The sequence below is a fragment of the Chelonia mydas genome, chromosome 10 (assembly GCF_015237465.2).
Source record: "Chelonia mydas isolate rCheMyd1 chromosome 10, rCheMyd1.pri.v2, whole genome shotgun sequence".
NCBI classification, from domain to species: Eukaryota; Metazoa; Chordata; order Testudines; family Cheloniidae; genus Chelonia; species Chelonia mydas.
The window spans coordinates 34615683-34639714 of NC_051250.2; the positions used below are offsets into that span (position 1 = coordinate 34615683).

Here is a 24032-nt window from a genome sequence, read left to right on the forward strand (position 1 = left end):
GCCTCCAATTGTGAGTTGCTGATTTCCATGTAGATTCATAAAGTAACAGCAGAGCATCTGATGTAAACCAGCATCCCCTTCACCCTGTGTACAATTCACTGAAATGGAACAAAGATCCAGATAGAAACTGGAGAGTGAATCTGTGTGACTGTTGGGCTGATTAAGATGCAGATGTAAACCCCAAGCACTTGAAAAATCATGAGTTGGGCTAAAAAAAACCCTACAAGATTTTTAAAAATAAGAAATTGTTTCCTTTTTGTATTTGCCTTTTGGGGTCTGAGTCTTTAGGAGCCACTAGGTTACATTTTCAAACTTTTCTCTGCAATTGTGAGGGCTAGAAACTTCCTTGTAATTTATTTATGTAATAAAAGCTGAGAGTCTCATGAAATCACCTGACTCCAGGAGGTGGGGCTTGAAGAGAAACACCAAATGTTGTGAAACTTGTGCTAAAATTGCAAGAGTTGGCAACACGGCAAGTAATGGCCATGCATCAGCCCATTCTGATTTGCACTTAATTGTTTGACGTTGCGTGGGAGGGTGGAAAGGCCAACAAGTAAAAAGAAAATCCTGAAAGTCACAAACCTTACCTCCCCAGGCCAGGGGGTGTTGGCTGTTCTCACCCTGCTCATGCGGGAGGGGGGAGGGGTATCGTGATGTTGCTGCAGCTGATAAGCACACAGGCTCTGTCCCCCTCCTTGTTTCCCTGCCTGCCCGGTGCTCACTGGCTCCAGGTCCCTGGTACTCTTCCATGGGGCAGGGGTTGGGAATCACCACCTGGGTTTTCCCCTCAGCAGCAGTAGCATGTGGGGCTCTGACAAAGCTGCGGCTCCTCCGTGGAGGCGGCATGTAGGTCAAGGGCAGCCTGGCTGTCTGTGGTCCGCCAGCACCTTGTTGGCTTTCCAGCAGCCGTGTGCTGTACGTGCCGTGTGGGATCTGTCCCCCAGCGGGGGGCTGGAGCAGGGGGAGGCTGGGGCCATAGTACCTGGCCTGAGCATCAGGGACATGAGTCATAAATGTGGGGGCCCCAAACTGTCCTTTAGGGATTTCCTCCTCCACTCCTGGGACTGGCCCCATCCCCAGGAGTGTGGGAGAGCGAAGACTGGTGGACTCCAGCCCTGGGCAGTCTCCCAACCCAGCCCTGCCATGTGTCCTGGGGGGCAGAGAAGAGAGAAATGGTGGTGGTGGGAGAGAGGGATAGAGAGAAAGACACATTGATTGGGGAGGAGATCACTGTGCTCAGGAGCTGCTGCAGGAAATCTGGAAATGGTGGGACAAAGAGCCTTCAGGGTTGAATGAGACATGAGAGAGGGGTGTCACGCAGGGTATGGGGTGAGGCAGTGATGACCTCATAAATCTGTAGCGGGAGGAGGGGCAGAGTCACTCTGGATGTGAAGAGAGATTCTGACTGAAGTTAAGGGCCCCTCAGCCAAGTACCACATCGCCCCCTCCACACACACACACCAGCTCAGGCCCCCCTCATCCAGACCTTTCACTCTACCCAAACTAGGCCCTTGGCCCTCCCCCTCTGCTCAGAACCTTATTGATTATGGTGAAAAGCAGAAAGCCAGAGTATCCTTAATTGTAGGGGAAACCAGTCTTTCCCATCTGCCAATGCTCAGGAATTAGTTCTGCCCTGTCTCATCTCTCCTTCTCCTGGGTTCCTCACCCACCTTTCCCAGGCCTTGGGGGACTGCAGTTGGTTCCCCTACCCATTCCCAGGCAGGTGCTGGGGGTGGGGGAGAGGGGGAAAGGAAACTAGTCCTGCTGCTCACAGGAGAGTGGCTCTTACCGCTCCTCAGCTAGCTCATGGCGGGGAGGGGAAGTTCCGCTGCCCTTCTGCAGCAGCAGCCCTGATTGGCTGCTCCTCCCCTGTAGGCGGCTCAGTGGGGCAGGCAGCCAATCAGACAGGGGCTTCCCCTTCCTCCCCCCCCCCCCCCCGGAAATGTGGAAATTGGGGCTGGGCAGGAGCATGTCACGTCACACCCAGGCGGCTCCGCTGCGGCACATCGGTGACTTGGGGCAGTGGGGAGGAGGGGGAGAGGCTCCCTGCTGTCAGAGGGCTGCTCAGCCTCCAAAAGCCCTGCCTTCCTTCTCGTCATTGGCTGCAGCTCTGGCAGGGCCGGGACACAGGCTCTGCTTCCCCACGCCATCACACAGCTTGTTGGGGCCTCCCAGCCTTGCTGCTCTCTTGGTTGCCTGCGCTCCCTGGCTGTGCCCATCGATCATTTGTTCTTTCCCCTTCTTCCCCTGTTCCCACTGGCACAGTAGCCATGTATGGGGTGATGGAGTCCAATCATGCCAGTGGTGTGACAGAATGTACCCTTGTAGTCACACGCTATTGTAATGATCTTTGTACAAAGCACGCCTTGGGAGGTATCATCTGAAAACTCATAACTTGCTGATCAGTAACATGCATAAATTTTATGAACAAAAGTTGACATTATGGCTGACGTGTGTTTCCCAGATAAGTCTGGGAAGTGGCTAAACCAGTTTCTCTGAGACAAAGGGCAAGCTGATGCCCCAGTCAGGTGTCAACAAAGCTGTTGGGCCATCACCTATGAAGTGGCCATTGTTTGGTAAGAAACGGGGGCCAGGGACAAAGAGATCTGGATGTTAGCAAAGAAACAGCATGAGATCTCCTTCCTCCACCAGCCCGTCTCTTGGTTCTCAGCTGGAAATGCTTTTCAGAGAGGAACTGACACTATAAAAAAGAGGGACAAACACTCCAAGAGACCCCTCCTCTCTCTCCCTGTCCATCTCACTCTTTGCACCTGAGAAGACAAAAGAAGTAGCTGTTGGACTCTGGAGGAGGGGTCCTGACCTGAAGAGTTTGGTCAGCAATGCTGTTGTGGCATTGCCAACCCCAACAGTTCAGAAATCATGAGTCAGACCCGAAAAATCATAAGATTGGCCGAAAAATCATGAGATTCTTGTAAAAGATTAAATCATGGGTTTTTTTAGTCTACCTTCAGGTTTTTGATCTCCCCCTGCCTACTCTCAGAGGGTGTGTGACTAACACAGTGCTGCCTGCGCTTGCATATTTATTGAAAGGAAGAGGATTTGGGCTCCTGCTGGAGGAGCTCTCTCAATAATACGATGAGCTCTTACCTTTATGCAGTTATGGAGCAGGACCTGCGGGGTCCACTCCCTGTCGTTTGCCCGCCCAGGCCATGTCAGTCACCTGTTCCCATAACTGCCAAAGTGTGTGCAGCTCCATGCAGGACATTTTGCACCAGTGTGGAAAAGTCTCTCCTAAATGGGCCCCTGCCACTGTTTGTGGGGGAGACAGCCACATGAGGGACATTAAAGACTTGCTCCCTGAGGAGGAACATCACACATGGAGCTTCACAAAACATTACTTCCCCCCAATAGTCTATGAATGCCCATTATTGCCTCATCTCCTGCAGGTAACCCTCCTCCAGGACTGGGGGATGCAGAGGAAGATGATGGAATTTTAACTCTGCCTTGCTCCAGGTCAGAAGCAGCAGCAGTGCTGAGAGCAGGAAGGAAAACCCTGGGGCAGGGGTGGCCATCTGCGGCTCTTCAGAAGTTAATATGCAGCTCCTTGCATAGCCAGGGCTGGAGCTACAGGCGCCAACTTTCCAATGTGCCAGGGGGTGCTCACTATTCAATCCCTGGCTCTGCCACAGGCCCTGCCCCCACTCCACCCCTTCCCGCCCCCTCCTCTGAGCTTGCCATGCCCTTGCTCTTCCCCCTGCTTCCCCCAGAGCCTCCTGCACGCCATGAAACAGCTGATTGGGAGGTGCGGGGAGGGTAAGGCGCTGATTGGTGGGGCTGCCGGTGGGCGGGAGGCCCTGGGAGCAGGGGCGGAGGGAAGAGCTGATGGGGGGGCTGCTGACGTATTACTGTGGCTCTTTGGCAATGTACATTGTTAAATTCTGGCTCCTCCTCAGGCTCAGGTTGGCCACCCCTGTCCTGGGGAAATGAGAAGGAGGTGCTGGTGGACGCTGAGCTCCAAGCAGCTACCCGGGGAGGCATTATACAGCCCTGGCAGAAGAGGTGTATTGAAGTGGCTCCCCAAAACAATGTGCGCCCCAGGGCAGCGGAAAGAGGTGGGGGATGGAGGCTGAGCTAGGGCAGTGGGGTGAGGTGGGAAGGGGCAGAGAAGCTTATCTGACAGCGGGGGCTGATAGAAATTTCTAAGTAAAATTAAGCCTGACTCTGAGAGTTCTAACATGAGATCATGAGTCAGGCTTAATTTTACTTAGAAATGGCGTCTTTCACAACTAATTGGTGAGCATTGGCATGTCTAATGTTGGAAGCATGTGGTGAGAAACTTTTGCTTTGACTCTAATACAGTTTGTTAAGCTAGGCACTAGAAATGTTTTTGTCTTTATTTCCTTGTAACCATTTCTGACTTTTATACCTCGTTGCTTGTACTCACTTAAAATCTCTCTTTTTAGTTAATAAATTTGTTTTATTGTTTATTCTAATCCAGTGTGTTTAACTTAAAGTGTCTGGGTAACTCTAAGGTAACAAGCTATTGTATATTATTCCCTTAGAGGAATACCAGTCATAATACATTTGGATTGTCCAGGAGAGGGCTGGACAGTACAAGACATACATTTCTGGGGGAAAATCTGGGATTGGGAGTGTGTTGGGGTCCCCTGGCAAAGGTAACTAAGGCTGGTAAAAGCCAGAGTGTAACCCATGTGTGGCTGGCAGCCTGCAGTTACCCACAGACGCTCCGGGTGTGACTTGCCTGCTGAAAGATTGTTTGTGATTGGCCCAGGTGGGAGTCACTGCAGCAAGGTATTGAAGGCACACAAGATTGCAGGGAGGGTGTGACACAGCCCCTCACTGGTCTCGATTGCACCCCATCTTGTCACAACTGGCCATTCAGTTTCCACCTCAAGGTTAATTACTTTTGGGCTGCTGCAACCCAGAGCAAAGTCTGCCTTGCGGTGGAATGGGGCTGTTCTACACTGGGAATTTACATCCGCAGAGCTACCCCTCTGGGGTGTGAAAAATCCACACCTCTGAGTGACGGCGCCATGCTGACCTATTCCCAGATGTGGGCAGTGCTAGGTCAGCAGAAGAATTCTCTTGACTTAGGCCTTGGTCCTGCAATTGGATTCTCATAGTGACTCTTTATGCTTGCATGGACTTTATTGTGCCTGTGCAGACCTGATGGCAGGATTGGGGCTTCATATTGTAACTCTGTCAATAATGAGATGAACCTCTTTAGATCTGTGAGATTCTTGGAGGGTCTTAGATATGCTACAGTATAACAAGACTTCATACAAAAGGCAGAATGTTTTGTTCTGTAAACCATTTTAAACACCAACCCTCCTTTCATTCAGTTTCCAGAGGTGATCCTGCAATTACAGCCCGGTAAGCCTAACTCCAGGCAAACTGGTTGAAACTGTAGTAAAGAACAGAATTGTCAGACACCGATATGAACATGATATGTTGGGGAAGAGTCAACATGGTTTTTGTAAAGGGAAATCATGCCTCACTAGTCTATTAAAATTCTTTGAGGGGGTCAACACGCATGCGGACAAGGGTGGATTTAGTGTACTTAGATTTTCAGAAAGCCTTTGATAACTTCCGTCACCAAAGGCTCTTAAGCAAAGTAAGCAGTCATGGGATAAGAGGGAAGATCTTCTTATGGACTAGTAACTGGTTAAAAATAGGAAACAAACGGTAGAAATAAATGGTCATTTTTCAGAATGGAAAGAGTTATATAGTGATGTTCCCCAGGGGTCTGTACTGGTACTAGTGCTGTTCAACATATTCATAAATGATCTGGAAAAAGGGGTAAACAGTGAGGTGGCAAAAATGGCAGATGATACAAAACTACTGAAGATAGTTCAGTCCAAAGCAGACTGCGAAGAGCTACAAAAGGATCTCTCAAAACTGGGTGACTGGGCAACAAAATGGAAGATGTAATTTAATTTTGGTAAATGCAAAGTAATGCACATTGGATAACATAATCCCAACTATACATATAAAATGATGGGATCTAAATTAGCTGTTACCACTCAAGAAAGAGATCTTGGAGTCACTGTGGATAGTTCTCTGAAAACATCCACTCAATGTGCAGCAGCAGTCAAAAAAGCTAACAATGTTGGGAATCATTAGGGAAGGGATAGATAATAAGACAGAAAATATCCTATTGCCTCTATATAAATCCATGGTACCCTCCACATCTTGAATACTGTGTGAAGATCTGGTCACCTCATCTCAAAAAAGATCTATTGAAATTGGAAAAGGTACAGAAAAGGACAACAAAAATGATTAGGGGTATGGAACAGCTTCCATATGAGGAGAGACTAATAAGACTGGGACTTTTCATCTTGGGAAAGAGATGACTAAGGGAGAATATGATAGAGGTCTATAAAATCATGATTGGTGTGGAGAAAGTAAATAAGAAAGTGTTATTTACTCCTCATTACACAAGAAGTAGGTGTCACCTGATGACAGGTTTCAGAGTAGCAGCCATATTAGATAGCTAGTGGCGTTCTGTTATTTTCTTTGTTGGGCCTGTCCTGTAGTATGTGACTTCTGGGTACTCTTCTGGCTCTGTCAATTTGTTTTTTCACTCCAGCAGGTGGGTATTGTAGTTTTAAGAATACTTGATAGAGATCTTGTAGGTGTTTGTCTCTGTCTGAGGGATTGGAGCAAATGCGGTTGTATCTTAGAGCTTGGCTCTAGACAATGGATCATGTGGTGTGTCCTGGATGGAAGCTGGAGGCATAGCGGAAACCTACTGATCGCTATACTTACCTACATGCCTCCAGCTTCCATCCAAGACACACCACGCGATCCATTGTCTACAGCCAAGCTCTGCGATACAACCGCATTTGCGCCAATCCCTCAGACAGAGACAAACACCTATAAGATCTCTATCAAGCATTCTTAAAAACTACAATACCCATCTGCTGAAGTGAAAAAAACAGATTGACAGAGCCAGAAGAGTACCCAGAAGTCACCTACTACAGGACAGGCCCAACAAAGAAAATAACAGAATGCTCGTTCACCTGCACATCTACCAATGTGATATATGCCATCATGTGCTAGCAATGCCCCTCTGCCATGTACATTGGCCAAACCGGACAGTCTCTACGCAAAAGAATAAACGGACACAAATCTGACATCAGGAATCATAACATTCGAAAACCAGTAGGAGAACACTTCAAGCTCTTTGGCCACTCAGTAACAGATTTAAAGGTGGAAATTTTGCAACAGAAAAGTTCAAAACAAGACTCCAGTGAGAAACTGCTGAGCTTGAATTAATATGCAAACTAGATACCATTAACTTGGGTTTGACTAGAGACTGACTAGAGACTGGGAGTGGCTAGGTCATTACACTTATTGAATCTATTTCCCCATGTTAAGTATCCTCACACCTTCTTGTCAACTGTCTAAATGGGCCATCTTGATTATCACTACAAAAGTTTTTTTCTCCTGCTGATAATAGCTCATCTTAATTAATTAGCCTCTTACTCCACTTTTTCATGTTCTCTGTATGTATATGTATATCTTCTTAGTATATGGTCCATTCTATGCATCCGATGAAGTGGGCTGTAGCCCATGAAAGCTTATGCTCAAATAAATTTGTTAGTCTCTAAGGTGCCACAAGTACTCCTGTTCTTTTTGTATCACTGGGTGAAATTAATAGGCACCAGGTTTAAAACAAACAAAAGAAAATATTTCTTCATACAACGCACAGTCAGCCTGTGGAACGCTTTGCCAGGGGATGTTGTGAAGGCCAAGACTATAACAGGGTTCAAAAAAGAACTAGATAAGTTCATGGAGCATAGGTCCATCAATGGCTATTAGCCAGGATGGGCAGGGATGCAAAACTATGCTCTGAAGTGTCCCTAACCTCTGTTTGCCTGAGCTGAGAATGGGCAACAGGGTATGTATCACTTGATGATTACCTGTTCTGTTCATTCCCTCTGAAGCACCTGGCACTGGCCACAGTCAGAAGACAGGATACTGGGCTAAATGGACCATTGGTCTGACCCAGTGTGGCCATATGTATGTTCCAGGTTGTTGGCCTCTTTCCCCATTAGATGCCCCAGTGTGGTCCTCCTAACCCGTATGATAATGATGTCTATTGAAAGCATTTTTTAATGGGTGCCAGTTCTGTGTTTTCTGCTGGAGCTTTGAGTCTGCCTTTTAGTAAATGGCTTATGAGAGATTCTCTGTGAGATTTCTCTGGAGATTTATCCGTGGGAGGAGGATGGAAAGAACGCAGAAAGAACATCCCATAGTCAGTGTGGCTCAGGAGGCACTGATGACTCTTACTTGGCAATGAAACAGAGGAGTTAGAGATGAAAAGATCTAGCAGCCCGGCCCTGAGGGCCCGAGCAGGATGGTATCCTGCAGTATTGCTTTCCGTGCTTTGTTCCCGTTCAAATGACACATGCAATGACTCTTTCCAAAGTCTGGTAGATCTCACTGTTAGGAAGCTTTTATTGAGCCTACATTTTACTTTTCTTAGTTTCATTCTATTGCTTCTAATTACATCCCCAGTCTAAGCAATTCCTCTCCATTACACCCGTCAGATACTGCCGACTGTTATCACATCCTCATCAGGCGTCGCTTAGCCAAGCTTAAATTTTAGCTCTCTCAGTCCTCCAGTGTAAGCCAGTGCCTGTAGCCTCTATTATTTTTTGTTGCTTTTCTCTTGGATCCCTCTAATGTGTCAATATCTCTCTGGTAATACAGTGCTCAGAAGCGAACGCACGTTTCTGCTGTGATCTTTCCAACAGAGCCTTGATGTAAACATCCCACGCACTCGACAGAGTAATTTATAGGTTATAGTACATACAAGAATCACTTCACCAACCACCAGAATGCAGCTCCTTCTGGGGTGGGACATGGCAGCTGTTTAACAACACAATCATATGACGGGAGACACAAACAGCTGCCCCAGGTCTTGATAGGGACGGAGCATGTCCTTCTGCCTTATACGTCCTTTTGCTGATGCCAGAGTATGAGTCTCCCCTCTGGTTCCTAACAGCAGGAGGTAGGACTGGGATCCCTCATACAAAATCTTGCTTTCTCTTTTCCAGGCTGCCAAGAAGCTGGAGGCTGCTACTGGTCAGCGATGCCTGCCTCTTTCTCTAGACGTCCGGCAGCCCCAAACCATCCTGGCAGCGGTGGACGAGGCTGTGAAAGAGTTTGAACGAATTGACATCCTCGTTAACAGTGAGTTGCTTGCGAAGCGGGAGAAGTGACAGGATTTTACAAACCCGTGTGTTTCAGGGAACAAACTCATGACCAACTGAGGGTCGGGAAGAAATTTGCCCCCCTATGGAGGCAGTGTTCTGTTAATGTCTGGGTGCATTGCTGTCACGGGTACCATCGTCTGAATGCTGGTCACACTGGAAACAGGATGCTGGACTAAAAGGAATATTGCTCTCTTCTGGGCAAAGCTTCCTATGCTCTCACTGCCCTGTGGGAGCCTGCAGTGCCAAGTGACACGAGAGGCTGGGAATACTGGTCCCATGGAGGTAGCGGACTGACAACTGTCTGCCAGAAAATGAAGCGAGGAAGGGGGCAGTCAAGCCTCATTCCCAACCAGCAGGGTTCCCTACTCATCTCTGTTTGACTCTATCCTGTTCTGTATCACCCACTTAAGCAGCAATTTAAGCAGCCCCTGCTTGGCTGATCTGGAAATCGATTGCAGCCAACCCTTTGATACCCAATTGTCCCAGTAGCGTTCTTCCTCAAGAGCCCTGGTGTGGTGGTGCCAGGGGGGCACCCGGGGCACTGCTTCTCTCTGAACAATGAGCCCTTCACCCAGTTCTGGGATATGCTCAGCTACTGTATGTAAAAGTGTATCCCTGCCTGAAAGGTCTGTGCGCAGCTAGCTGCTCTGCTGCCCCAGAGAGCTAGGGACTCCAAAGCAGACGCTGTAAGACTTTGGGGACTTTCCTGAATAGCACAGTAGAGGCCTGAGGGGCACTCTTAAAAATGTCTTTCGCTAACTAAAGTGGGGGCAGCTAAGGCAAGTTACAGTGCCTCACCTAAACTGAGGAGCCAGAAGCCTTTAGAAGTTGCACAGGGCAGCCTGTGTCAGTGTGGCTCTGGATTGGTAGCCTTGAGGTGGATCGTGTGTTCTCTATATAGTGAACAGTTAGGAGGATTGTACACGTGCACACACATCCTGTCCCTGCTTCAGAGGAAGGGAGGGAGCAGCACCCTATGCCCACCTGGTAATAGATCATAGCAGTCTCACTCCCCCGCTCCCCACTGACTGTGCCCCTGGATGCTCTCCCTCTCCAGATGCTGCTGGTAATTTCCTGTGCCCGGCCAGTGCTTTGTCCTTCAATGCCTATAAGACAGTGATCGACATTGACACCCTTGGCACCTTCAATGTCTCCAAAGTGCTCTTTGAGAAATGCTTGCGGGTAAGTTCATCCTACACCAGGGAACGCGCTGCTGGAAAGTCTGTCATGTTGATAAGGAGTGTGTCTTGGGTCCTACCATGAATAAGCTATTAATAAAATCTTTGCTTGCTATTACAGCATTAAACAGTTACCGTGTGGTCTGGGGTTCAAGGGCATGTTATCACCAGTGACCCCCTTTGTACCAATCACCACTGAAAAAATCTCTTTAACCTTTTATTAAAGCACAGAGAACAGTGAAAGCATTTGAAATGTAAAGTATTAATTGTCATACTGTTCCTTAGTCCCTTTCCCTTCAACTGCAGAGAGTCTTTTATGGGGGAACCCTCCTGTTTGCCAGGCGTTTAGATTGGGGGGTGGAGGACAGGGGGAGAGAGAGAAAGGGTTAACTTTGGATAGTCTATTGAAGTCCAATCCTGTTTCCCTTGGACAAAACAAGATGAACACGTGCTTGTATCATCCTTTCAGAAAGCAACTGCAAAGATCCTTTCCCTAGCCCATTGCTCGGACCACATCACCCCTCTCTCTTTCCATCACTCCCATGGCTCCCTCTTCTCTAGCACTGGGGTCTCCAAACTTTTTGAATCGCGCACACCCCAGGGCCAGCTCTGGGGAATCAAAAAAAAAAGAGCTGCTGCCGGCGTGCCACCGAAGACGGAGTGGGAAGAGCCGAGCTGCCACCAGCACACCGCCGAAGACGGAGCGGGAAGAGCCGAGCTGCCGCCAGCGCGCCGCCGAAGACGGACCAGGGAGAGGCAAGCTGCCGCCAGCGCGCCGCCGAAGACGGAGCGGGGAGAGCCGAGCTGCCGCCAGCGCGCCGCCGAAGACGGAGCGGGGAGAGCCGAGCTGCCGCCAGCGCGCCGCCGAAGACGGAGCGGGGAGAGCCGAGCTGCCGCCAGCGCGCCGCCGAAGACGGAGCGGGGAGAGCCGAGCTGCCGCCAGCGCGCCGCCGAAGACGGAGCGGGGAGAGCCGAGCTGCCGCCAGCGCGCCGCCGAAGACGGAGCGGGGAGAGCCAAGCTGCCGCCGGCGCGCCGCCAAAGACGGAGCGGGGAGAGCCAAGCTGCCGCCGGCGTGCCGCCGAAGACGGAGCAGGGAGAGCCAAGCTGCCGCCAGCACGCTGCCGAAGACGGAGCGGAGAGAGCCGAGCTGCCGCCACTGTGCCGCCGAAGACGGAGCGGGGAGTGTCGAGCTGCCGCCGGCGGGCCGCCGAAGACGGAGCGGGGAGAGCCGAGCTGCCGCCAGCACGCTGCCGAAGACGGAGCAGGGAGAGCCGAGCTGCCGCCAGCATGCCGCCAAAGACGGAGCGGGGAGAGGCAAGCTGCTGCCAGCACGCCGCCGAAGACAGAGCAGGGAGAGCCGAGCTGCCGCCAGCGCGCCGCCGAAGATGGAGCAGGGAGAGCCGAGCTGCCGCCAGCGCGCCGCCGAAGACGGAGCAGGGAGAGCCGAGCTGCCGCCAGCGCGCCGCCGAAGACGGAGCGGGGAGAGCCGAGCTGCCGCCGGTGTGCCGCCAAAGATGGAGCGGGGAGAGCCAAGCTGCCGCCAGCGTGCCCCTGAAGACGGAGCGGGGAGAGCCAAGCTGCCGCCAGCGCTCCACCGAAGACGGAACGGGGAGAGCCGAGCTGCCGCCGGCGCGCCGCCGAAGACGGAGCAGGGAGAGCCGAGCTGCCGCCGGCGCGCCGCCAAAGACAGAGCGGGGAGAGCCGAGCTGCCGCCACTGTGCCACCGAGGACGGACCAGGGAGAGGCAAGCTGCCGCCAGCGTGCCCCTGAAGACGGAGCGGGGAGAGCCGAGCTGCCGCCAGCGCGCCGCCGAAGACGGAGCGGGGAGAGCCGAGCTGCCGCCGGCGTGCCGCCAAAGACAGAGCGGGGAGAGCCGAGCTGCCGCCGGCGCGCCGCCAAAGATGGAGCGGGGAGAGCCGAGCTGCAGCCGGCGCGCCGCCGAAGACGGAGCAGGGAGAGCCAAGCTGCCGCCAGCACGCCGCCAAAGACGGAGCGGGGAGAGGCAAGCTGCCGCCAGCGCGCCGCCAAAGACGGAGCGGGGAGAGCCAAGCTGCCGCCGGCGCGCCGCCAAAGACGGAGCGGGGAGAGCCAAGCTGCCGCCGGCGTGCCGCCGAAGACGGAGCAGGGAGAGCCAAGCTGCCGCCAGCACGCTGCCGAAGACGGAGCGGGGAGAGCCGAGCTGCCGCCACTGTGCCGCCGAAGACGGAGCGGGGAGTGCCGAGCTGCCGCCGGCGGGCCGCCGAAGACGGAGCAGGGAGAGCCGAGCTGCCGCCAGCATGCCGCCAAAGACGGAGCGGGGAGAGGCAAGCTGCTGCCAGCACGCCGCCGAAGACGGAGCAGGGAGAGCCGAGCTGCCGCCAGCGCGCCGCCGAAGACGGAGCAGGGAGAGCCGAGCTGCCGCCAGCGCGCCGCCGAAGACGGAGCAGGGAGAGCCGAGCTGCCGCCAGCGCGCCGCCGAAGACGGAGCGGGGAGAGCCGAGCTGCCGCCGGTGTGCCGCCAAAGACGGAGCGGGGAGAGCCAAGCTGCCGCCAGCGTGCCCCTGAAGACGGAGCGGGGAGAGCCAAGCTGCCGCCAGCGCTCCACCGAAGACGGAACGGGGAGAGTCGAGCTGCCGCCGGCGCGCCGCCAAAGACGGAGCAGGGAGAGCCGAGCTGCCGCCAGCGCGCCGCCGAAGACGGAGTGGGGAGAGCCAAGCTGCCGCCAGCGCGCCGCCAAAGACGGAGCGGGGAGAGCCGAGCTGCCGCCACCGTGCCGCCGAGGACGGACCAGGGAGAGGCAAGCTGCCGCCAGCGTGCCCCTGAAGACGGAGCGGGGAGAGCCGAGCTGCCGCCGGCGTGCTGCCGAGGACGGACCAGGGAGAGACAAGCTGCCGCCAGCACGCCGCCGAAGACGGAGCGGGGAGAGCCAAGCAGCTGCTGGCGTGCCACCGAAGAATCAAAGGTCCCGGAGCGCTGCTGCCACCATGCCAGCAGTGCTCATTTGGTGGCGCTCCTCCTTCCGCGCACCCCCACGGATGGTCATGCGCACCCCCTGGGAGACCACTAGCATATCAAACATAAGCCCTTGCCATCACTTCCAAGGCCCTGCTCAGCCCAGCCCCGCCCCACCTATCATCTCTCATCCAGTATCGAAAGGCTGATTTCAGCCCACAGCGGACCCACGATGGCAACCTCCATCGCCCACTCGTTAAACTTTCCAACAAGCCCCTTTGTGCTTTCTGCCAGGCTGCCCCTCCTGCTTGGGAGGAGCTCCCCTTAAACACCCCCAAAGCAGCTGCCTCCTCCTCCACCAGACCCTTCCTTAGAACTCTCCTTTGCCGTGATGCATACAAAACACTTGACAGTGGTTAGGCTGCTGGTGTGCTAAGGCCACAGCCAATCATGCTGATTAATCTTGTCTCATTGGCAGCCCCGTCTTATATCACCTCTGTCTCCTCGTGTCTTTCCTGTACCTTCCATCCTTGCAGAAGTGATCGCAGCAGCAGAACCTTCCCCAGACACAGCCATTCACCTGTGACAGTGAATGTGGTTTGGGCGGCCTCTAGAAAGTGGCTGCCTGCAAAATGTGGGTTGTGCGTAATTCTGGGGAGAGGGTGACCTTGGCTTAGGAGAAGTAGATGGAGGGAGGCGACATGAGCCAGTGAAACACTGATTCTGTTTCTCATCCCAAATCCTTCCAGCTCCTTCACTTTTCCTTGAGGCCTCTAATCTTCTGCCATCTCCTGCCTCCGCTGGGTGCTTATACCTTTCTAGAAACGGGCTGCAGATTGTTATGGAATGTTCCAGCACAGCCCGGAAGGAGAGCTATCCTATGCAGATCCCAAGGAGGGAGGTATTCAGAGAGCCAGGCAGAGATGGCAGAGCCACAAGAGTTGGGCAGACAATCCCCATTCATCACCAGACCAGTTTCGCCTTCAGGGTATTTCTCTGGTCAGTCTCTCTGTTCCATCCCATGCCTAGGTCCTGTTGCCCCAGCAGATGATATCGCTGCTCTGTTCCCTAACTCCCTGTCTTGTTTATCTAGGACCATGGCGGGGTTATAGTTAACATCACAGCGACTTTGAGCTACAGAGGACAGGCTCTCCAGGTGCATGCTGGGACGGCTAAGGCGGCTGTAGGTACAGTAAACACACCTGACCCATTTGGTTCCTTTCTGTGTCTTTTCAAGCTGCCAAAGCCCAGCCGACTTACTGGTTCTTTCAGAGCCTCTGATGGAGAGGCTTGGAAGAACAATACTAGGATCTTGCATAGTACTCCCCTTGGTACAGATAGGCTGAGTCAAGCCCAGAGCTCTGCGGCACCCTCCCTGACCAGGCTAAGAGGGGTACTCAGCCTGGCTCTCTAGCGTGGCTTAACCAGTTATTCCCGCCTTGTGCAATCTCTGTACTTGCCGCTTTCCAGGATGTGACATTGCAGAAAAATTGTGATGACACAGGATGATGCATTCTGGGATACCGCCAGCAAACCGTGGTTGTGCAGAAAGGAAACTGAAAGGAGACTAATGAAAGCTGGTGTGGCTGTGCACCCCCAATCCCCCCCCCCCCACCACGCACCCCCGACTGCCTGCGATGGAGCCTTCCGCAGATCGGAGCCTAACAGAAACTCATTACTAAGGGCCAATCCAAAGCGCATTGGAATCACTGGGAGCATTTTCACAGACTTCAGTGGGCTTTGGATCTTGCTCTCAGTGACTTGCCAGGGTCACATTGAGCTGGTGACAGCATTATGTTTAGAACCCAGGCCTGTGCCGGGCTCAGTCCAGCAGACCACACTATGCTGCCAGTCTCCCCGGCTTGTTAATGCCAGACGACGTTAGTCACATGGCCTGTGGGACACAAGCACAAACTCACACGTTGTCAGGGCGACTGCTGGGACCAGCTGGCAGATGGCAGCAATAAAAGGCCCTCCGTCAGCAGGCAGGCAGAGCTCCTTGAAGGGGGTATCTACAGAAGGCCAGCTGCTTCCCCAGTCCTGTGCATTCTGACTCCTCTGCTTCATTCAGACGCTCAGCACCCGTCGTATCCCTGATCTGCCCTCCCCGGCCCTGCCAGTAGTGCTCAGTGCTGACTTGCAGCAGCCCTGCTATTCCAGCCTGTCCCCCTGCCCCCCAGACCTCTGCTATTCCAGCTCTGGATACACCATCCCCTCCACAGCGCTGCCTAAGCCCCTCAGTCCTGACCCACAGGACCCTCTGCTAGTCAATCCCGACCACTTTCACTCCTTTGCTTTTAAACATAAGAACATGAGAATGGCCATACTGGGTCAGACCAAAGGTCCTGTCTACCAACAGTGGCCAATACCAGGTTCCCCAGAGGGAGTGAACTTAACAGGTAATAATCTAGTGATCTCTCTCCTGCCATTCACCTCCACCCTCTGACAAACAGAGGCTAGGGACACCATTCCTTACCCATCCTGGCCAATAGCCATTAATGGACTTAACCTCCATGAATTTATCCAGTTCTCTTTTAAATCCTGTTATAGTCCTAGCCTTCACAACCTCCTCAGGCAAGGAGTTCCACAGGTTGACTGTGCGCTGAGTGAAGAAGAACTTCCTTTTATTTGTTTTAAACCTGCTACCCATTAATTTCATTTGGTGGCCCCTAGTTTTTATATTATGGGAACAAGTAAATAACTTTTCCTTATCCACTTTCTCCACACCACTCATGATTTTATAGACCTCTATCATATCCCCCCTTAGTCTCCTCTTTTCCAAGCTGAAAAGTCCTAGCCTGTTTAATCTCTCCTCATATGGGACCCATTCCAAACCCCTAATCATTTTAGTTGCCCTTTTTTGAACCTTTTCGAATGTCAGTATATCTTTTTTGAGATGAGGGGACCACATCAGTACGCAGTATTCAAGATGTGGGCGCACCATGGATTTATATAAGGGCAATAAGAGATTCTCCGTCTTATTCTCTATCCCTTTTTTTTAATGATTCCTAACATCCCATTTGCTTTTTTGACTGCTGCTGCACACTGCATGGATGTCTTCAGAGAACTATCCACAATGACTCGAAGATCTTTCTCCTGATTAATTGTAGCTAAATTAGCCCCCATCATATTGTATGTATAGTTGGGGTTATTTTTTCCAATGTGCATTACTTTACATTTATCCACATTAAATTTCATTTGCCATTTTGTTGCCCAATCACTTAGTTTTTGGAGATCTTTTTGAAGTTCTTCACAGTCTGCTTTGGTCTTAACTATCTTGAGCAGTTTAGTATAATCTTCAAACTTTGTCACCTCACTGTTTACCCCTTTCTCCAGATCATTTATGAATAAGTTGAATAGGATTGGTCCTAGGACTGACCCTTAGGGAACACCACTAGTTACCCCTCTCCATTCTGAAAATTTACCATTTATTCCTACCCTTTGTTCCCTGTCTTTTAACCAGTTCTCAGTCCATGAAAGGATCTTCCCTCTTATCCCATGACAACTTAATTTACATAAGAGGCTTTGGTGAGGGGCCTTGTCAAAGGCTTTCTGGAAATCTAAGTACACTATGTCCCCTGGATCCCCCTTGTGCACATGTTTGTTGACCCCCTTCAAAGAACTCTAATAGATTAGTAAGACATGATCTCCCTTTACAGAAACCATGTTGACTTTTGCCCAACAATTTATGTTCTTCTACGTGTCTGACAATTTTACTAGTTTCAGCTAATTTGCCTGGTACTGACATTAGACTTACCGGTCTGTAATTGCCAGGATCACCTCTAGAGCCCTTCTTAAATATTGGCGTTACATGAGGTATCTTACAGTCATCGGGTACAGTAGCTGACATAAAGGACAGTTTACAAACCGTACTTAATAGTTCCGCAATTTCACATTTGAGTTCTTTCAGAACTCTTGGGTGAATGCTATCTGGTCCTGGTGACTTGTTACTGTTAAGTTTCTCAATTAATTCCAAAACCTCCTCCAGTGACACTTCAATCTGTGACATTTCCTTAGATTTGTCACCTACAAAAGACGGCTCAGGTTTGGGAATCTCCCTAACATCCTCAGCCGTGAAGACTGAATCAAAGAATTCATTTAGTTTCTCTGCAATGACTTTATTGTTTTTAAGTGCTCCTTTTGTGTCTCGATCGTCCAGGGGCCCCACTGGTTGTTTAGCAGGCTTCCTGCTTCGGATGAACTTAAAAAACATTTTGTTATTACCTTTTGAGTTTTTGGCTAGCTGTTCTTCAAACTCCTTTTTGGCTTTTCTTATTACATTTTTACATTTCATTTGGCAGTGTTTATGCTCCTTTCTATTTATCTCACTAGGATTTAACTTCCACTTTTTAAAAGATGCCTTTTTATCTCTCACTGCTTCTTTTACATGGTTGTTAAGCCACAGTGGCTCTTTTTTAGTTCTTTTACTGTGTTTTGTAATTTGGGGTATACATTTAAGTTGAGCCTCTATTATGGTGTCTTTGAAAAGTGTCCATGCAGCTTGCAGGGATTTCACTCTAGTCACTGTACCTTTTAATTTCTGTTTAACTAACCTCCTCATTTTTGCATAGTTCCCCTTTCTGAAATTAAATGCCACAGTGTTGAGCTGTTGAGGTGTTATTCCCACCACAGGAATGTTAAATGTTATTATATTATGGTCACTGTTTCCAAGCGGTCCTGTTATAGTTACCTCTTAGACCAGATCCTGCGCTCCACTCAGGACTAAATCGAGAATTGACTCTCCCCTTGTGGGTTCCTGTACCAGCTGCTCCAAGAAGCAGTCATTTAAAGTATCAAGAAATTTTGTCTCTGCATTTCGTCCTGAGGTGACATGTACCCAGTCAATATGGGGATAATTGAAATCCCCCACTATTATTGAGTTTTTTATTTTGATAGCCTCTCTCATCTCCCTTAGAGTTTCATCGTCACTATCGCTGTCCTGGTCAGGTGGTCGATAATAGATTCCTATGGTTATATTCTTATTAGCGCATGGAATTACTATCCATAGAGATTCTGTGGAAAATGTGGATTCATTTAAGATTTTTATTTCATTTGATTCTACATTTTCTTTCACATATAGTGCCACTTCCCCTCCCCCCCAGCACGACCTGTTCTGTCCTTCTGATATATTTTGTACCCCAGAATGATTGTGTCCCATTGGTTGTCCTCACTCCACCAGGTTTCTGCGATGCCTATTATATCAATATCCTCCTTTAACACGAGGCACTCTAGTTCACCAATCTTATTATTTAGACTTCTAGCATTTGTGTACAAGAACTTTAAAAACTTGTCACTGTTTATTTGTCTGCCCTTTTCTGATGTGTCAGATTCTTTATGTGAACGTTTCTCGTCTGATCTGGCCCATACTTTATCCTCTTCCATCCTCTCCTCCTGACTAAACCCTAGAGAATCTCTATTAATAGACTCTCCTCTAAGAGAAGTCTCTGCCCGATCCACGTGCGCCTCTGCAGCAATCGGCTTCCCCCATCTCTTAGTTTAAAAACTGCTCTGCAACCTTTTTAATGTGAAGTGCCAGCCGTCTGGATCCACTTTGGTGTAGGTGGAGCCCATCCTTCCTGTATAGGCTCCCCCATCCCCAAAGTTTCCCCAGTTCCTAATAAATCTAAACCCCTCCTCTCTACACCATCGTCTCATCCATGCATTGAGACTCTGAAGCTCTGCCTGCCGACCTGGCCCTGCACCTGGAACTGGTAGTATTTCTGAGAATGCCACCATAGAGGTCCTGGATTTCAGTCTCTTTCCTAGCAGCCTAAATTTGGCCTCCAGGACATCTCTCCTACCCTTCCCTGTGTCATTGGTACCTACCTGTACCACGACCACTGGCTCCTCCCCAGCACTACACATAAGTCTATCTAGATGCCACGAGAGGTCCGCAACCTTTGCACCAGGCAGGCAAGTCACCATACGGTTCTCCCCATCATCACAAACCCAGCTATCTATGTCTCTAATGATTGAATCTCCCTTTACTAACACCTGCCTGTTCCTAATGACTGGAGTTCCCTCCCCCGGAGAGGTAACCTCAGTGTGAGAGGATACCCCAACATCATCTGAAAGGAGGGGTCCCAACTATGGGAAGGTTTCCCTCTGTTCCCGTTGACCGCTCTCCTTCTCTGGGCCTTTCATCCTCCTTAACAGTGCAGGGGCTGTCTGACCGGAGGTGGGACATATCTACAGTGTCTCGGAAAGCCTTATCAACATACCTTTCTGCCTCCCTTAGCTCCTCCAGTTCCGCCACCCTGGCCTCCAAAGCCCGTACATGGTCCCTGTGGGCCAGGAGCTCCTTGCACCGAATGCACACTTAGACGCCACCTGCCCACAGGGCAGGTAATCATACATGCTACACTGAATGCAATAAACAGGATAGCCCCCACTCTGCTGCTGGGCTTCTGCCTGCATTTTCTCCTACAGCTACCTAGGTTAATGATAGGGTTTTGTTTAAATCAAGAAGTTTTGATGATAGTTTAGTTTAAAGGTTTTAAAGAATGGCAAGTGTACCTCACCCCCTTCCCACTCCCCTTCCACACTCCCTCTCAAAACTCCCTGTTAGCAGTCCCTGGTCGCTTGCTCACTGCTTTATAAAGCCCTGGCCTTGAAAGCCCTGCCCCCGACTAAGGCTCAGCCAATGAACAGAGGCTTCTAGATTTCAAACCTTGTTTAGAAGCTCACAGCTTCCAACTGCCGGCCACAGCACACAGTCCTTCAAACAAACAAACAGACAGAGAAACACAAGCTCAGCATACAGCAAGTAACCCACAAACACACACTACAGACAGCCACTTACTCCAAGAGTGCCGTATTTGCTCCTCCTTCACCTGGAGAACTCCCTCTCGAAACTTCCTGTTAGCGGTCCCTGTTTGCAAAGACCTACACCCCCCCACCTGGCCCCACCAGTGGCTCTCGCTCCAACCGGCGGCTCCCTCTGTTCACTCTGAAATCCCTTCACTGTTGTTGCTCTGTTTTTCATTCTGCTTTGAATGTCCTACCTCCCAGATGCAATGACCAGGCACCTGGCAGTGGAGTGGGGGCCCAACAACATCCGTGTCAACAGTCTGGCACCAGGCCCCATTGCGGGCACCGAGGGATACCGGCGACTCGGTAAGGGGCTCTCAGAGAAGTCTCCAGGTGGAGGCTTCTCCTGAGAGCTCGGGCTCTCTCTGATTAGTGCAACTATATGTGTGTAAGGGGGGAGTTTAGATGGTGTACCAGCCCCCCAGAGCTCAGAATGCTGCCTCTGCCAAACCCTGACCAGTGTCTTGCTGCAAGCCCTGATGCTCGCAGGCCCCCTCTTGTGGTGAAGCTGGGCAGGGACTTTGCACCACTTCGTTAATTTACCCTGTGGCCACAGGGGCAAGTATTGGTCCCTCTGCGTAGCTGCTGAGATTCTCACCCTGGGTGCTGTACAAAGGCTTGTTTCTTGCCCTCTGTGTTGTCCTGCAGTGTCACAACAGGTGGTCTAGCACTGCCTGTGCTGCCCCAGCCGACTGGCCTGTGTATGGAAACATTGGGTATATTTCTGTGATAATTAAGAGACCCTCAAGGTCATGAGGTCACCTAATTCACCCTCCCTGCCGCAGGATTGTTTCCTCGTCTGTATTCTTCAGGTATCTGTCCTGTCCTAAGCAAGGGGCTTCCACCATCTTCCAGGGGAGGCTGCTCCCCAGGCTAAGAGAGCTCCTTGGTAGAACTCTTTCTTGCTCTTCAGCCTAGATCTTCCCTTCCTCACTCTCCCCCCTTTGCCCATGGGCAGATCCTCGTGTATGTTTCTGCATCTGCTCTAGTTTCTTAGTGTGGCTCCATCAGTGTAGTATCTGGGCTCCTTGTAGCACCCAAACAATGCCAGCCAGTTGCAGCCTTTTGCCCTGGGTAGGGGAACAGCCTCCTGATGGGTAAAGAGCCTGAGGGCCTCAGCTTGTTTTGTTCTCTCTATAGGTGGTGCTCGTGCAGAAGCGGACAGCTACTTTGATACAGTGCCCCTCCATAGGGCAGGGAATAAGACGGAGATTGCCCACAGTGTGCTGTACTTGGCGAGCCCCTTGGCATCCTATGTGACTGGCACAACCCTGGTGGTGGATGGTGGGAGCTGGCTGACCTCCCCTAACAACTTCCCTGCGCTGTTGGGTATTGCATCACACTCTGCTAAGCTCTAGGTGACGTGTATTTCCCCCTCTGTGGGACTAGATGCGCCGTCCGGGCCTAATGTCTGAACACCTCTTGGTATGCTGCAAACAAACCAGCAGCTTTGGCACAAGGGTGTTGTCCCAGGCATGATGCATTCAGAGTGAGTGTGTTCAGGGTCACAGGCATTGAGGGTCACCACGCACTCATCAGCAGCTGGCATGGTAGTCCTGGGCTTTCCTTGCCAGGCAGGGTCAGGGCTGTGTCGCACTGGTCAGTGGTTGGAGTGGACCCCGTGCTGCCTGTTGGTCACACTGCTTTTCTTGTCCGTGCCTCCCCACTGCACATCTGGTTAATAGCTGTCACCATTTTCCTGGTGCTGTAGTTAGATGGGGTGAGGGTGGGGTCACATCGCAGAGGAGCCTCTACCCTTCCCATGTAGACTTTCCAAGATCAGCAATATGAAACACCTTGTGCTGCGGTGATTCATGAGCAGATTCTTCGTAGCCCAGGGCCACAGACCGAAGGTGTGTTTGGCTCCCAAGTGTGTGGGACCTCTCCAAAGGTCCTGAAGGCTTGCAAAAACTCATCTGGGATACCTCCCCTGCCCAAAGAGTTCCAGGCTAGGCTTCTTGAGAAAAGGCCGGGCAAATAGTTAGGAAGCGCAAATGTGTGGTTATTAAATCTGCAGTCTCCCTCCCCAAAACCCACAGGGCAGGGCCACGTGGGAGAAATTCCAGGAGACCTGGTTTCGTCTGGGCACAATTAGAAAGCGTGTGTGTGAGAGGTTGCACGATGGAGCTTTGGCCAGTTCCACCAGCGCAGGATCTGCCCCCAGGTGTTCAAAGAGGGCCAAGCCACGTAATACAAAGTGGTGTAAAGGACAATGGCACCAATCTGCCAGGAGGGGCTGGTGCATGCTTGACCATTGAGTTGGGTGCGTCGTTGGCAGTGGGAATTAATCCTTGGGCCTCTGGATCTTAAAGCAGGAGCGGCACTGACTGAGCTAAAAGGCCAACCTCTGTTAGCCAAGGCTGATGTAGGCTTATCTTCCACTATATGTGGCCCAGCTACACTAGGGGGGATGGAGCTCCACACTGAGTGAGCTGCCCACATTCACAGAATGCCCAAGGAACTATTAGTTACAGCTGGAGGTGGCAGACCCAGGCTCGCCTGATTCAGAGCTGGGATTTGGACCTGGGTCTCCCATGTCCTGGGCGATGGGCCCTGATCGCAGGCTGCAGAGTCAGTCTCCTTTTGGCCCAATGAATATTTTGTTATGTGTACAAAGTGGAATAGCTCCAAGAGAAGAGATTAACTGACTCTTAAGCCCAGTGGTTATGAACTGCGCTGGTGGGTGGTATCTCTCCCTCTGTCCCCCGCAGGCTGCCCACCATTTAACAAATCATTTTGGGAGGTCTTGGTCAAAACAAAAATAAATTTTGAAAGCTCTAAATGTTTGGTGAAAGAGAGCTGTGGTTTTCCAGCCAGCTCAGGGCTGTTCATCTGGCACCTGTAACTAGCACCATTGGCCCCTGGAGAAGGTCTGTCCTTGCTAAGTAATGAGGTGCCTTTTCAGTCTGCTCTGACTGCAGGCTCACTGTGCAGAGACACGTGTAGGTGTCAGCCTCCCCTGCCCCCTCTCTCCGTCCTGGCCCTCTCTCACCTTGCCAAACCCACAGACTGTATAGTTGCATCATGATTTTCAACAACCCAGATCAGCTCTGAGGCACACAGGACTAATCAGAGACCCACACAGAAGTATCCCCTGTTTAATTTGTAATGTTACCTAACCAAACAACACACCAGCAGGTGGAAGGGAGGGGCTTGTCCTGTCTTGAAGGGCCCATGTTATGTTAATCAGAACCCACGTTAATTAAGAGGCTTGCCTGAACATTTACTCTGTATTCAGAGTATGGGGAAGGTGCACTCTGTTATTTATCCCAAAGAGGTTTAAGCCGTGCTTTAAGCACAAATCTCTAGGCGGTCTTAACTGTGGAGCTACCATGGCACCTCCACAATAAGCTACTGAAGTTGTTTGAATGAGGGGGGCTCCCTCCCCGCCCGGTCCCCATTCCCCAGTGCTCTTTTTGAGCTCTGTCTTGATCTAGGCCAGTCCATGATGGATTTCACGTCAGTTTCATTCCTTGACTTCCATTCTGTCTTACAGATCATTGGGCCATGGAAGTGAAGAAAGACAAATGATGGACGACCAGGGACTGACAGGACGCTGAGCAAACACTACGACACAGGGTCAGGGGACAGCCATGACCTCTGGCCATCAGCCGTTGGGATGACCTTGCTGGGGCAAAAGTGAAAATGGCAAAGTTGAAGATTCAATGTATGTCTTGGTGGGGGTGGGGTTAGCGGTGTGTGTGTGTGGGGGGCGCTACGGGAGTCCTGTCCAGAAGGCAGCTGGGCCCAAGTTTGCTCCTCATTTTATATTTTGAAGCTGGTCTAGCAATAGGTGCAGCTCCAGTGATGGGTCTGTGGGGGGAAGGCGGGTTGTTGGAGCCTTGCTCCCCTTCAGTTTACTGTTTTCATTCCTGTTACATCAAACCCCTTGTTTTTCTGCTGAGT

The 24032-nt window shown here is 51.1% G+C and overlaps 1 protein-coding gene across 3 annotated transcripts in view; it reads left to right on the forward strand.

Annotated features, from left to right (window-relative positions):
- DECR2 (2,4-dienoyl-CoA reductase 2) overlaps positions 1-24032 on the forward strand; it is a 40321-nt gene that overhangs the window by 8596 nt on the left and 7693 nt on the right. For all 3 annotated transcript variants that reach the window (XM_027834001.3, XM_037910877.2, XM_037910879.2), the window contains 6 exons: positions 9048-9183; positions 10264-10388; positions 14410-14503; positions 20328-20432; positions 21267-21455; positions 23623-23793. In XM_027834001.3, coding sequence (XP_027689802.2) covers positions 9048-9183; positions 10264-10388; positions 14410-14503; positions 20328-20432; positions 21267-21455; positions 23623-23657 — 684 coding nt within the window. In that variant the 3' untranslated portion in view covers positions 23658-23793. The remainder of the gene's footprint in view (positions 1-9047; positions 9184-10263; positions 10389-14409; positions 14504-20327; positions 20433-21266; positions 21456-23622; positions 23794-24032) is intronic.